At 35.1% G+C, this 13800-nt stretch overlaps 1 protein-coding gene across 1 annotated transcript; it reads right to left on the minus strand.

Annotated features, from left to right (window-relative positions):
* Positions 1-4643: 4643 nt before the first annotated feature.
* On the minus strand, positions 4644-13100 carry LOC116169095 (hyaluronan-mediated motility receptor-like). The gene is made up of 4 exons (XM_031485123.1): positions 13089-13100; positions 10573-12447; positions 10308-10520; positions 4644-5089 (listed from the first exon to the last, which is right to left on the minus strand). The coding sequence occupies exons 1-4, from the start codon at positions 13098-13100 to the stop codon at positions 4925-4927; spliced, it is 2265 nt and encodes a 754-aa protein (XP_031340983.1). The 3' UTR covers positions 4644-4924.
* Between the last annotated feature and the right edge of the window lie 700 nt (positions 13101-13800).

Consider the following 13800-nt stretch of genomic DNA (forward strand, 5'->3'; position numbering starts at 1 on the left):
GTTGCATTCATGGCGTTTTTCGCACCCCCACAAACAGTATTGATTCACTCTGCATTACCCTAACACTGGCAAAATAGTTCTAAAGGGATTTCTGCACAAGTGAATTTCCCATGTCAACATTTTGTCCGTCAGTATAATGGTCAAACATATTTGACAGTCCTGGTCAGTACAATATTCTTTGGAGTTTTGGACATTCTGCGAAATTCGTGTTGACGTCTATATTGCACCTTTCAGGTGTTCATTCTGAGAACAATTTTCGGCTTCTGTTCCGTCTAAAGATTTTGGAACAAAAAGAAGTTTCACGATACTAAAGCATTGCTATGGACACAGTAATTTGGTACACCCTGTAACGGTTGTTACATTCTAGGACTGAAATACCTAGTCGTGCAATAACAAAAATTTGACTAGATCCAAATTACCATATATTAATTAAAATTGATCATTCAAAAATCTGTCTTCCTCTGCAGCTCTCCACAATGTTAAATTTCAAAATCAGGATCTCTACTATTTCAAACTAATTTAGTGTTCTCATAATTAAATAATGAAAATTATTATTACTCTTTTTCACAAATAAATTATAATCTTAAAATCTAAATTTTGAACTCAATTGGAAAATTCTCATTATTTAATATTACATTCAAACGGAAAAACTTAACTTTCTTTTAGATGGGTCCATACAAGAAAAACCATATACCTACAGTCATTGTTTAAATACTTTAAACAATGCTACAGTATAGTTCCTCTGTTTAAAACAATGTCCCAATCTTTATTATTATTTGATTGGCAATAAAATTTTAAAATTCAAAAACTTAAGGACCAGGTCGAATTTGAATATAAAATCAAACGTTTAACTACACAATCGTAAAGATAACGATGTCCCTCCGATGTCGCTCAACTGGAAGCACAGAATCATCTCCTAAATAGACTGAAATAGGGGACATTCCGAAAAATTATTAAGCTTCATAAATGGATGGCTATCTTGAATGATCGTTGAAAACACGCTTCCTCGACGGTAGATGTTAGTGTTGTTAAAATATTTTTACGCAGGCAATTTCTACAGGTGAGCGGCTATTACTTTGTGCTTACTGTTTTTTAAATGGCCGGTACACTTCTGATTGACGATTTAGTGTTTCGAATTGAAAATTACTAAACTAAACACTAGCTCTCTCCACAAAACGTAATTCTTCGCGTCAAATTGCAGGTGCTCGATTTTGAAATTTTCTGAGGTACTCTTCACTCTTCACTTATGGATGTTCACTAAAAAAGTCCGCTAACGGTCCCAAGCGAAAATCCCCGCGACTTTCTTTTTACTGTTGCGCTTCCAAACGTGCTCATTCGTGGCTTGACGCGTAATGCCTGACGGCAATAAATGATTCCCTCACTTTAAATTTTGAGAACTTCTTCCCATTCGAATTTATTCTACTAATCGACTATAACTTCCTTCCAACCAATGAGACCCCTAGAAATCCAAACTGACAGATTCGTGTGCACTGGTTTCCGTAGAGTCGACAAAAACAAACGCTACGCGACATCCTGACAAAATCCGATCTGTCTCAGTAGGATACAGTGTAATGCTAGTTAATTTCGCTGCGCTTTGCGACTTTCTGGCGTCGTCTATTTTTGTACGCATTTACCTCGACAGGGCCGTACTCCAAATAAAAAATCGAAATAATATAGTTTTGTTCGCCATAAATTCATTCGCTTTATTGGTGAAACTGTTTCAAGCGCTCAATCGTGCTTCCACAAATTTCAGTATTAGTTGGTTTGGTCGTTTTTTCCATGTATGCAATAATAGCAAAATGCCTTCTCATTTCCAAGAAACGATAGGCAACTTCCAGAGAAAGATTGGGTTCTTGTGGTTCTTTGTCGATTGATTTCTGTTTGATGAGAGTCTTAGTGGAACAGTCTCTTTTGATAATTTGCCTTGGCTGAAACCCAGCCCACTCAAAAATAAAGGCAAAATAAAAAAATAAACGAAATAAAATAATTCATGAGAAATAAATGTTACATCGTACAAGTTTTTTTCCTCAGTCCGTTCTTTATCATTTCGAGTTTCACGCACGCAATCTCTACAGCTAAGTGACAATTACTTTGTGTATACTGTATTTTAAATGGCGGCTACAGTTTGATCGAGCGCTTTAAAACACTAATTCTGTCCACAAAACGTAATTCTTCGCGTCAGATAACGAGTGAGATTTTGACATTTGCTAACGTACTGGCAGAACTTCTCTTCACAAAAACGTAAAATCACCCGATCGCAAAAATTATCACCTTTTTACTGTTGTCAGTTCTTTCGTGGCTTGACGCGTAATGCCCCACGGGAATCCCTGGACCACGTAATTCCCACCACGTTACATTTTGAGAACTACGGCAGTCAGAGATTCAAATACCTAATCTATCAGTCCCCATACAGCTATCCCCCCATTTTGTCAAATTTGACGTTTTTTCTAGTGATCGATTGCGCTTGGTTTGCACCCCTCCGTTTTTCAGTTACTCCAGATACAAAATTCCATACTGTCGCCCCAGTGCGCACACGATTGCATTGCGCGCGGCCGGTTTCAAAATTACGATAGATTCAAATTGGGGGAGGGGGGGGGGCGAATCCATAACTTCCTCCAATTTTACAAATAATTATTCTTTCACAGAGCAACCGATTGCACTTGGATTGTACATCTTTGCGCCCAAACACAACACTCCATACTGTCCCACCAGTTTTTCAAATTTGATGTTTTTTCTAGTCATATGGTTTAGGCTTCTTGTGGCCCGAGTACTTTCGTTTGAGACCGCGGCGTTTCCCAGTTGTTCGAATTGCAAAACTCCATAATGTCGTCCCATTTTTCACATTTGACGTTTTTTTAAGTAATCGCTTGTGCTTGTTTTGCGCATGTTGGCGTCCAGAATACTTTCGTCTGCATTTTTAAATCATTCCAAATACAAAATTCCACCCCCCCCCCCCCCCCATGTGTGACATGTGACGCAGACGAAGGTATTCGCGGCATAAACCAACCGTAAGCAATGTCAAACAAAGATATTCGAGGCGCAAACCTGCGCAATCCGTTGCCCTGTAAAAAAATTATTATTTGTCAAAATTGGGTCACAGGTTAGTTTTCGGTGAAATAACAAACAAATGTGGGGTTCACGGTTCACTTTACGATCATTATTATCACTCCTCACTCTTTCCTTCTCTAAGAACCAGACCCACGTCCACGCGCCCGCCGCTGTGTGTATCATATACATAACCTCATTTACATCAGAGTGGGATGGAAAGAGAGAGAACTATGGCAACCTTGCAAGAGAAAACACTATCGAAAATATTAACACTGCTCGTCGGCCATTTTGGAGCCCACTGACAATCCACATGTGCATAAAAAAGTGTTTAAGGTTACACAATACATGCAGTTAGGGCATAGAATGTTTTGCAAACATCAATTGTTATTGGGCTATGTATAATACCTATGTCCTATAGTTGTTTGAATGACGGCATTTCCATGGTGGGATAAGGATAACGTAGATATCGAAGTCCCCTCCACTTTGGTAAAGAACTAATGGAAAAAGTCCTGGTTAATTATGCCTTGGGAGCTCACATTCCAATCAGCGTATTGTCTGAATACACATAACATAACGCTCGGAATTTATCAATTTAATGCACGTACCAATTGTCAGCACCTTTTGCTTTATAAAACCTACCTATAGCTCTTTCATTAAAATTACTTCAATAATGCAATGTAGGAAATACAAAATTAAGTATTTCTTACATCTATAAGTCCTTTGGTTTGTTAAAGATGAAGTGTAATCAAAATATTAAGTTTAGCAGTATTGTGAACGTGTACTTCTACTGTAACCGAACGGGCGGTTCTAATTTTTGTATAAACAATGATCTCCGTTTGATGTACTTGGTAATATTGATAAGGCCTAATTTATTTAGATATGTAGTAACTTATTTTATACTTTTTAATGCTTGTACAGTAAGACTAAGCTGCGGTGTATTTAAGAATTATTAGCTCAAAAGATGCCAATGTGATCTTCGGCAATCAAGTTGAAATTGTTTTAAGCTAAGTTCATATCCAATGTGTGAAGGTGAGTGAAAACCAATTACAGAGATTTTGTTGACCAAATCTGTAATATTTCGTTGTGATTAATTTGTAGCTGTCAAGTTTGAGATGAAATTAGGCAACCCAACTTTTGATACAAACTTTTATAAGCAATAGTCTTTAAATTAAACAAGTGTACTTGATGTACAGAATAAAACGCTGGGCACAAACTGTAGCAATTTTCAATTGTTCACAAACATGTAGTTCTAATGTCAACATTCACATTCATCAGTCAGCCCGCTTCCAACGGAAAAAAAGATTGATTCTGTACGAAAACTGTAGTTAAGATATCGAAATCAACTGTGTGATGAGATTGTTTTAGGGTAAGTGAGAAAGAAACATACGAACATTGTAATAGAACACATTTATTCGTGCCAAAAAATTTGTAACATTACATCTTTGGACGCTATATTTTTGGTAAAAAAACATTAATCAAGTAACTTGGTAGACTGGTTTGTATTTTTTATATCGGCAGTATTATAAACACTCACAATGTATTTTATACTTGTATTTAATATTTGTAAGCTTTTTGTAAATTTTACTATACTAAGATTCTGTGAATCATTTTATTTGTAATGTATATTCCTCGTCCACCAAATTTTGTGTATCATAATAACTATCAATAAATAAAAGTAATATAAAAGTAGCTTAGTTTTATTCAAGATCAGCCTTATTCATTTGGCAAAAATTACCGTTTGTACAGATATGGGCAAACATTAACTGATTTCCTACATCCTAGTGAATGTTGCAATAATTAAACAAAGAAATAAAAACAAAATCGAGTCACAGTTTGCAAATTTAAAATTTGGTTTCATCCACATAACAGATTTGGTTCAGTTGCGATCTCTCAATGGACCTGGACTCTCAATACGACCGCTTGAATGATCCAAGTTTTCCTTGTCTTTCTTCGACGATTTCTTTGGCGTTGATACCTGTGATTTCAAGTTTTCAATGGTGCGAGCTTGATTTCGTAATTTAACTTCAAGTTTTTGTTTCTCCTGAAAAATAAATAACTATTTCAAACAATATTTTGACATTGATGGCGGTACAGTTTATTCAAAGTACCTAGGTATAACAAGTAAGGTAAGGGTCAAATTTGTTTCAAACAAACCGAAGATGGGCGTCCCCAAACGTCTGAAAATGTGTGCTTTTTATCAAAGCATCCGTAACACAGCTTAGCCCTTCTTGATTTAAAAAAAATGTTCCTAATCCTACCAGAAAGTGGAGCACGCCAAAAAGGGGTCATGCATTTAAATTTTTGAAAATTTGCAGGTTATTTCCTATGACTGTGATTGTGACCATTAAACTTGTGGAACTTTTTTGAACTAGTAAGAAAACTTTTTTTTGAAAATGTTCCATAACATTCTCACTTTGCGTCTAAACAAAACATAACTGGTCTGAAAATTATGTGTGTACAAATTATGTTCTAATTCTAAGATAAGAATAAGAAACGTCCTGTGTATATGGAGATAATCTAGTCATCAGAAAAAGGTAGGTAGTTGCACTTAATACAAAAAGGGACATTTACAGAATTTTTACTAAATTTATTAATAATCAAAATTCTCTAACTTAGTAAAAGTAAAAAAAATCCGTATTGAACAATCTTTACATGAATGTAGAGGTTTGTGTGTAAGCCACATAGGAATTATACAAGTGAACATCATTCAAAAAATAAGAAAAAACAAACAAAATGACTAAAGGTTTTGCTAAGGCGCATTTTCCATGAACTGATCACTACTTCCCAAAGTATTCTTATAAATAAGAAACTTAGCATTGTGTAGTCTGCGGATACGCACATCTTTTTTTTACAATATGCGATATGCTTGTCTTTACTAAAAGAATCTTTGGTTAACATTTTAAAAAATGTGGCCATAAATAGGACACATTGCGCAATGCGCAATTAATCGTCAAGATTTTTCTTGGTTGAGGTGCCAAAGCTATAAGCTATCGAATGCAAAAAGAAAGAACTACAAAGTCAAACGGGTTGACGTCTCGGTTACTGAACCGCTACAACACTGTAGGCAAAAAATTAATTACAGTAGATGAAATGTGGGTTCACCATTACGAACCTGAGTCCAAACCCGAAAGATCCGAAATCGCCAGTGAAAAAAAAATTTCAAGACAACCTTCTGCTGAAAAAGTGATGCTAACAGTATTTTTGGGACTCAAAAGGGCCTATAATAATAATAATTATTATTTATTTCCAACAGCAAAGCCTATTACAGGAAATTTCAAAGAATAAACAAAATGAAAATACAAACTTGTAATGTTTCAAAAAAAAAAATTAAACTCATTCAATAAGGCATTGTAGCTATAGCCAACTTTAGGGTAAAACCCGTGTTTTCCGAAAAAATAGAAACCTCAAAAAACGCTTCTGAATTCTTTCTAGAGAATTTGTTTGAGTAACGCTACCGGATGACCAAATCAAAGATACATAGCTAAGCTTACTTATAATAAAGGATTCATACAACATAATAATTGGAGCCATTTGTGAAAATAATTTGCTATTCCTAATAATAAAACCTAAAATTATGTTACATTCAGAAGTTAATGCCTTGATATGCGTATTGAAGACTTGTCGATTGTCTAGTAAGATTCCAAGATCTTTAAATTCATTGGTCCTTAACAAAACGTTACCTTGTATATTATAGTTAAAACTGGTATAGCATTTTTAGCGCATTTTTGAAAAAAATACGCTATTATATTCGTCATTGCTGGCAAGCCGGCTGTCCGCGTGAGATCTCCACAACTACAATAGCTAGAGAATTCAAATTTCCACTATAAGCTTTCTGCTATAGTGTAGATGTGCAGGCACTAGTCTATTTTGAGTTAGATTACTTGTGAGATCGATAATTGAAGAAAATAATTTCGATATGGGTTTCGGAGGTGCTATAATTTTACCGTTAGATAGCGCTACCAGTATAAAAACTTATTATTTACTTTGTGATTTGTTTTACAAAATGAAGACGTACCGTCAATTGAAATTAAATAAAATTAATTATTTAACGCAGCCAAAATTACTCGTGAGATTGATAATTTTAAACTTCGCTAATAAAATACTGACTTGCATTACCAAAAATGCGTTTTAATCATGCATATATGCTGATTTACAACTTGTTTAATATTTAAATGTAGACCATCCACAATCTTAAATATTTTTAAATCGTCCGCATACAAAAGAAAACTGTTAGATAGCCCCTTACACACCGAGTTAAAATAGATCAAAAACAGCAACGGCTGAAACATTATCTGGCAAAGATTGCCAGTGTGGGGTAGGTACAGCGATATGCTAGCTAACAATCTGAAGCCAGCGATTCGCAACAAATCCGGATCTCGCCCCATCAGATTTTCATCTCTTTGGGCCACTCAAAGATGCTCTATGACGTCGTCCATTTGCTACAGACAATGAAGTACAGGTAGCGATGCATCAATGCTCAAACACAAACATTTTTTGGCGGGAATACGCAAACTTGGCCCGCTGCACAAAATGCATTGAAAAGCGAAGGGATTATGTAGAAAACTGATGTGTATTTGGTTAACCTCTACATTGTGTAAATAAAATTATAAAAACAATTTTTGACTCTCCCTCATTCATATCTGCAAAACAACATTTTTTTAAAGAAGCTTTTTATGATATCCAAAATTATAAAAACTTTGTTACCAATCTACGAACTTGAAATTTATGATCAGTGACATGGTGAAGGGGGACATATTTTTTTAAATAACAAATACTATTTTTTATTAGGTACATATTCTTAAAGTGCACACCTTTTATGGTGCTATATCCAGAAAAGAGTACCCAGTCTCTAATTATACGTAATGGAAACTAGTAGTTGCCACTTTAAAAAAAATGTGCCTCCCTTGAGCAAGATAAGGATGTCTATCATGGAGATCTCGGAAATCATAGAAAGCATGACGATAATTAAATTAGGAAAAAGTATCGCAATTAAATAATTATTACTATCATACTGTAAAGAAAACCAGAAAATTCCGGTTGCTTCCGAAGATATGCCAGAAAATCTGAAATTTGCCGATTTTGTTTTTATTTTTTTCGGGTGTTATTTGAACAGGTAAAAAATAAAAAACACTCTCATTGTCAAGTTTAGGTGTAGTACATAGGACGTGATATGTCTCCGTAGAATTTGAATATACAAAATCTTAGAGTTGCCATGCTAGATTACGAATTCTGATATTTTCTGGTGTAACCAAAAGGGACTGTCTACGGTTTTTTTTTTGCTCAAAATATACACAATTTTCAATCCCATGACAAAAGTTTCATTTTTAGCGCCTTTATTTAAGAATTTAAAAAAATGTGCTATTGTTTGCGTTTTGTCCTCGGCCCAATTCTGCCATGTTGAACTATTGGAGAATGGTTGTGTCTTACTTCGTGAGAACTTTGATATGTGACAACCAATTGGTCTCAGATTTTGCATGCGCATAGTAGTGCCAAATTTTATTTTATTTTATTTTTTTTTTATTTTAAATTTTATCTGTGTGTACTTTTTGAAATTTTAGCTATCTACATTATGGTTCTATATTGTTTATTACCCCATTAAAGACTCGCACACATGTACTGCAAATGTAATATATGTTTGACGTTGCTAAGTTTACTTTATGTATTTAAACCTAGAGGTTAAGTGGAAGAGCAGCATTCGCTGAACTTCGCCTCTACATATTTATGTACTACAAAGAACTCTTTTCACTGCAATAAAGGCACTATTATTATTATTATTAAGTAAAACTTTTGAAAATGGGGGGTGGTAGAATGCATGGTACTCTAATGAATGAAAGGACTCATCGAAAGGAAATGGTTTGTATAAACTATAATTTTCCCGCGCGACTCCCTTTCGAGATGAGGGAGGGGGGGGGTGGTTTAAAATGAATTTTGTTTCATGGAAGAAACTGTTTTCTACTATCTACTGCCCTTCTTTCTGGCTCCTTATCAAAAGAAGGGGTTTGGGGGTTGGTATTGGTTTTATGCTTCATGGTACTTTAATGATGAGTCTCAACGAAAAGTGTACGTTTGCGACACGAGCGAGCAAGTGATCCCGGGCGAATAAGACTTATTTGTGTTTTGCATATGGCGTTATACGGTTATCATTTCTGATGGTTGAATGGATTGCGAAATCTGTAAATTTTTAATTGTAAAATAGTGGTCGGTTATTTTTAGGAATTTGTGTATTGATTTGGTTTTTAAAGTAATTTTAATTTTTCCTGAAGGAATCGACCCATGAGAATTATTTGCATGAACAGTTTTGTATTTCATTTATTAATAAAACTGAGATCCAAGCAAAGGGTTTAGATTCTTTTGTTTCAATAATTGATTTTTGCATTTAATTTCAGTAATATCATACATTCGGTTGGATTAACATTTTGTTTCGTATTCAAGGTGTGTGTGCATTTTGAACTGGAGGATGTACAACAAATTTGTCATGTGGTCAAGATAAAATATTTAGATAAGGATCAAATTTAGCAGTATTTGTGTTAATATATCGTGATTCGTAAATTTGTCTATCTCATTCTTATTTTTTTATATACAGGGTATCTCAAATCGTACGATTGCATGGGTAACTTTGTTATTATTGAAGATAAAGTTAGTGGGTTTTGTGTAGTTGAAAATTCTGTTTACAAAATTTGCAAACTCTCGCCCAAAAATACTGAAAGCGCCGATTTCGAAAAAAAGAAATTTTCAGAAGAAAATAAAAGGGGATAGGTAAAATATTACGAAAAATTGTATTACTTGACATTTTGGGGGGGGGGGGGGGCAGGCTAGTTCCATTTCTTTCATTTCCATACTGAATCTTACTCACCTTTACATTTTCGTTGTCAGCTTAAGGAGGCCCTGGGGGGCCAAGACTTCTCACTGACATATTATGAATGGTGATTCAGATTATATGATAACGTTTTATTCTTTTAGTAAGTAAGAGAAATTCACTAAATGAAAGATTTTAATAATACATTAAAGTTTTGGAGTAAAATAAGTTTTTGTATCGAACTTTTCAAGTTATCAACAAGAAATCCCAAAAAATGAAATTTTTTCAGAATGTTGGATCCTAAAAAACACATAAAATAGAAGAAATCAAAACAATCCCACCGCTTTTCTGGTAGAAAAAAAATGATTCGATAATCATACGTTTTCTTAAATTTATACAGTATTTACAACTTGCAAGTGCTTCAGACGAAAACATTTCATAATTTTGGAAAATATCTACCTACCTCAGTTAAAATAGCATTTTTCTTCTTAAGGTCTACCAGGTGTTTTATTTTTTGTTTCAGATTTTGATGTCCCAGAATTTCGACGTATTTCAAGCCCATCTCGTGCGCCTCCTTCTCTGCGTGCTCTTTTTCGTTCATCAAGATGTTGTACTCCATTTCGTACGATTTCAAATTGTCGCGGAACGGACCGATTAATGCGTTTTGCTCGGCGACCTGCACAAGGATCAGTTACTTAACTGCAAAGTTAATGGCACAAAATACAGACCTGCATGCGCAGTTGAGCGTTGTCCTTTTCCACAGACTCTAACTGCTCCAGGAGTTTCCCGTATTTCTCCTTCAAGTCATCATCAGTTCCAGGCAGAGGCACAGGTTCGGGTTCGCAATTTTTAAGATCACTTATTTGTTTTAACAAATCGTTTTCACTAGCCTGCATGAGTTCAATTACAGTTTTGAGCTTCGAATTTTCCTTAAGTAAATTATGTCGACTATCCTCGCTCGCGAGTAACTTCTTCTCCAGTACTTCACATTGCTTGATTTCATCTTGCGAAAGGGAAATCCACTCTTGAGCCTTGCAGTTTAAAATATTCTGATCATGAAGTAACTCCCTCGCTTCACTTAAATCTTTCTTTACTTTATTTAGCTCGTCTTCCTTAAGCTTAATTTCTGCTTTCGATTTAGATTTAAAATCATCAATTTTGTTACATAGTTCCTCCTTCAACTGAAGCACTTTTTGTTCGGCTAAATCGACCGTCATTTTATTTTGTTCTTCGATAATATCGCACAAGTCTGTGACAATTTCCAATTCGTGCATTAGCTGGTTGCATTTGCCCTCAACCTCAAGTTTCGACTCTTCGGTAGCCTCAAGTTCAGCTTTTAGCTGCTCTACATCCTGGTCAGACTTCATAAGCCGCCTTTTTAAAGCTTCGACAGTCTTGTGTGTTTTCTGTACTGTTAACTCGTATAAATTCTTATCCTTAGTTGCTGCCCTAACATTCTCCTTGCATTCTGTAATTTCTTTACCTAATTCTTCTCTTATAGTATTTAATTCGATGATAACATTGCTAAGCTGCGTTTCGATTTCTTTTCTTTTCGTCTCCGCCACGGCGCAACTACTCTTCATTTCCAAATTTTCAGCTCGTAATTCCTCAACTTTCTTCTTCTCTTCGGTTAGTTCGTACGATACTTTGTTTTTTTCTATTTCACTTTGGATGATATTATATTCGGCAATTGCCTGGCACTCTTTCAAAATGGCATCTGCTTCAAGCTGCACCTCCTCAACTTTGGCTTTCCAACTTGATTCGATGGTTTCGCATTTCTCTCTTGTCTGGATTTCTGTCAAAATTGTCGCTTCTTTAAAATTCTCTTTCATTTGCTGAATCTTCATTTCGTAATCTTCAATTAACTTCAACCGTTCTTTGTCAAACTTCTCTTTCAAAGTACCAATTTCTTGTTCTTTCGCATTTGTTACTTCATTTACCCGTTTCTCTCCATTTTCTTTTTCATTGTCGATTATATTATGCATATTACTTACAGTCTTCAGCATATCACTTTCCAGAGTTTGAATTTCCTGAAGATGTAATGCTTTGAGCTGGCTTATACTCTTTTCAAATTCGTATATTTGTTTATTTTTCAGAATCAATTCCTCAGTTTGTTCCGCAATTATCATTTGAGTGTTTTTTCTTAACAAATCTAACAAATTCTGAAGAACACCGATACATTTTAACAAATTACTCAATTCTTCTACACTCTCCTCCTTTAACGCAACAAATTTATTCTTTACCTCGTCCACCTTGCCACTTACCTCTAGCGCTTTCTTTTTGACCAAAACCACCTCAAGTTCGCGCTTTTTCGTAAGCTCGGTTAAGGTCTTTGAATGATCATCGCTTAACTTTTCCACGTTCAACTCGAGGGAACTGTTACGTTTCGTCAGTTTCGAGATGACACTTTGAAGATCATTCAGGTCTTGCTTTAGCTCTTCAACATGTTCAGTCAATTCTTGAATGAACAGATCTTTGTTATTGCATTCTACAATCTTTTCTTTTAGTGCTTCCGCATCGTCGGTAATTGCGAAAAGATCGACCGGTTTCGTTTTACGATTGGAATTTGGTGCTCCTACCTTTTGTTTTCTTGGTGGATTGGGCTAGAAATTAAGCATACATTAAACCGAGCATTAAACCCACAAAAAATGCACGCCACCATGAAAGATAAATGGGGAAGAAAGACATGCCCAAAAAACGTAAATTAATGCTTCTTGCAAATTTGTTCTTACAGTTTAGTCAATATAAATCCAGGAGAATGAACCTTTCGCATCCGGTGCTAATTTACAGGGTGTTAACATACCCTGACTCATTTCAAAGCGCGAATTGTCTTTTCACAAAATAATACACAGGTGGTTCGCTTCGCTTACTGCAAACGCAAATCCCCTATTCTGCGAATCCCATCTGACGCACCAATCCCAATCATGACTACTGCAATATAAACAAATAATTGTTTTGTGACCTAAGACAATCACGCCGTATTCCACGACTCACAGGCGCCTTAAGTTTTCAAGCGCATTTAAAAAATCAAGACCGTATTTTAGGGCCAAACGCTCTCGTAACACAACCAAGAAAATTAAAAAATCCTACCGAATAATGAGACCACTCTTTATATTTTTCATGGCCAAATTTTAAAAAACCGTGCAACCACAAAGCATCAACACGTGGGATACAAGATCAAAGGTCAAAAGATGAATTTTTGGAGACAACGTTATTCAAATGACGTGAAAACCGTTGTTTGTACACTAAGATCCATTTTTGGTAACCACATGTATTTGGATCAAGAAACGAAATACTATAAATAGCTCGAAATAGAAAATAATAATAAATTGTCTTTTATTGGACAGTGCAGAAAAATATACTGATACAAAAAATTAATGTTTCACGTCACCATCCAATGGGGTCCCATACAGGGTGACCCAATAAGACTGTTCCTCGGCCATATGTCGGGAACCATTCGTTGTATGACTTAGTGGTAAAAAAAATTATTGAGTAAATCGGTTATGAAGAATTGCTGGAAAATATTTTCAAGTTCTAAAAAGACCACCAGAGGGCGTAACTGCACTTTCTGAATGCGCAAACACAATAGAATAACTTACAAATTACGGCTGTTATTATTTTATAATGCATCGTGTTTCATTTGTTTAATTTTCCAAGGCCTACCTAATATTTTAGGGTGCTTTTCCAAACAAACTTTCGCGCCATCGACAAATACCGGAAATACGTCAAAAGTAAATTTAAGATACAATTTAAGCATTTTTATTAATTAATTAATTAATCTCATTTTCCCAATATTTGAGGTTAGATTTTGAAAAACGGTTTTCACTGACCTCTTTGGATATTATTTGGCTACTTTTTCATAAAGAAAAAGTCATATCATTCTATTTGATTTTTTTAGGATTTTGGGTCATAGTTTCAAAACTAGGCGGAGAAGAATTCAACTAAACTAACTATAT

Source organism: Photinus pyralis, unplaced genomic scaffold, assembly GCF_008802855.1.
Source record: "Photinus pyralis isolate 1611_PpyrPB1 unplaced genomic scaffold, Ppyr1.3 Ppyr1.4_LG4, whole genome shotgun sequence".
NCBI lineage: Eukaryota > Metazoa > Arthropoda > Insecta > Coleoptera > Lampyridae > Photinus > Photinus pyralis.

Bases quoted from the DNA above. Each gene is read 5' to 3' on its own strand.
- LOC116169095 (XM_031485123.1), bottom strand. The intron at 10,521-10,572 runs GTCTGTATTTTG...ATCCTTGTGCAG, and splicing joins ACGCTCAACTGCGCATGCAG to GTCGCCGAGCAAAACGCATT. The intron at 5,090-10,307 runs GTAGGTAGATAT...TTTATTTTTCAG, and splicing joins AAAATGCTATTTTAACTGAG to GAGAAACAAAAACTTGAAGT.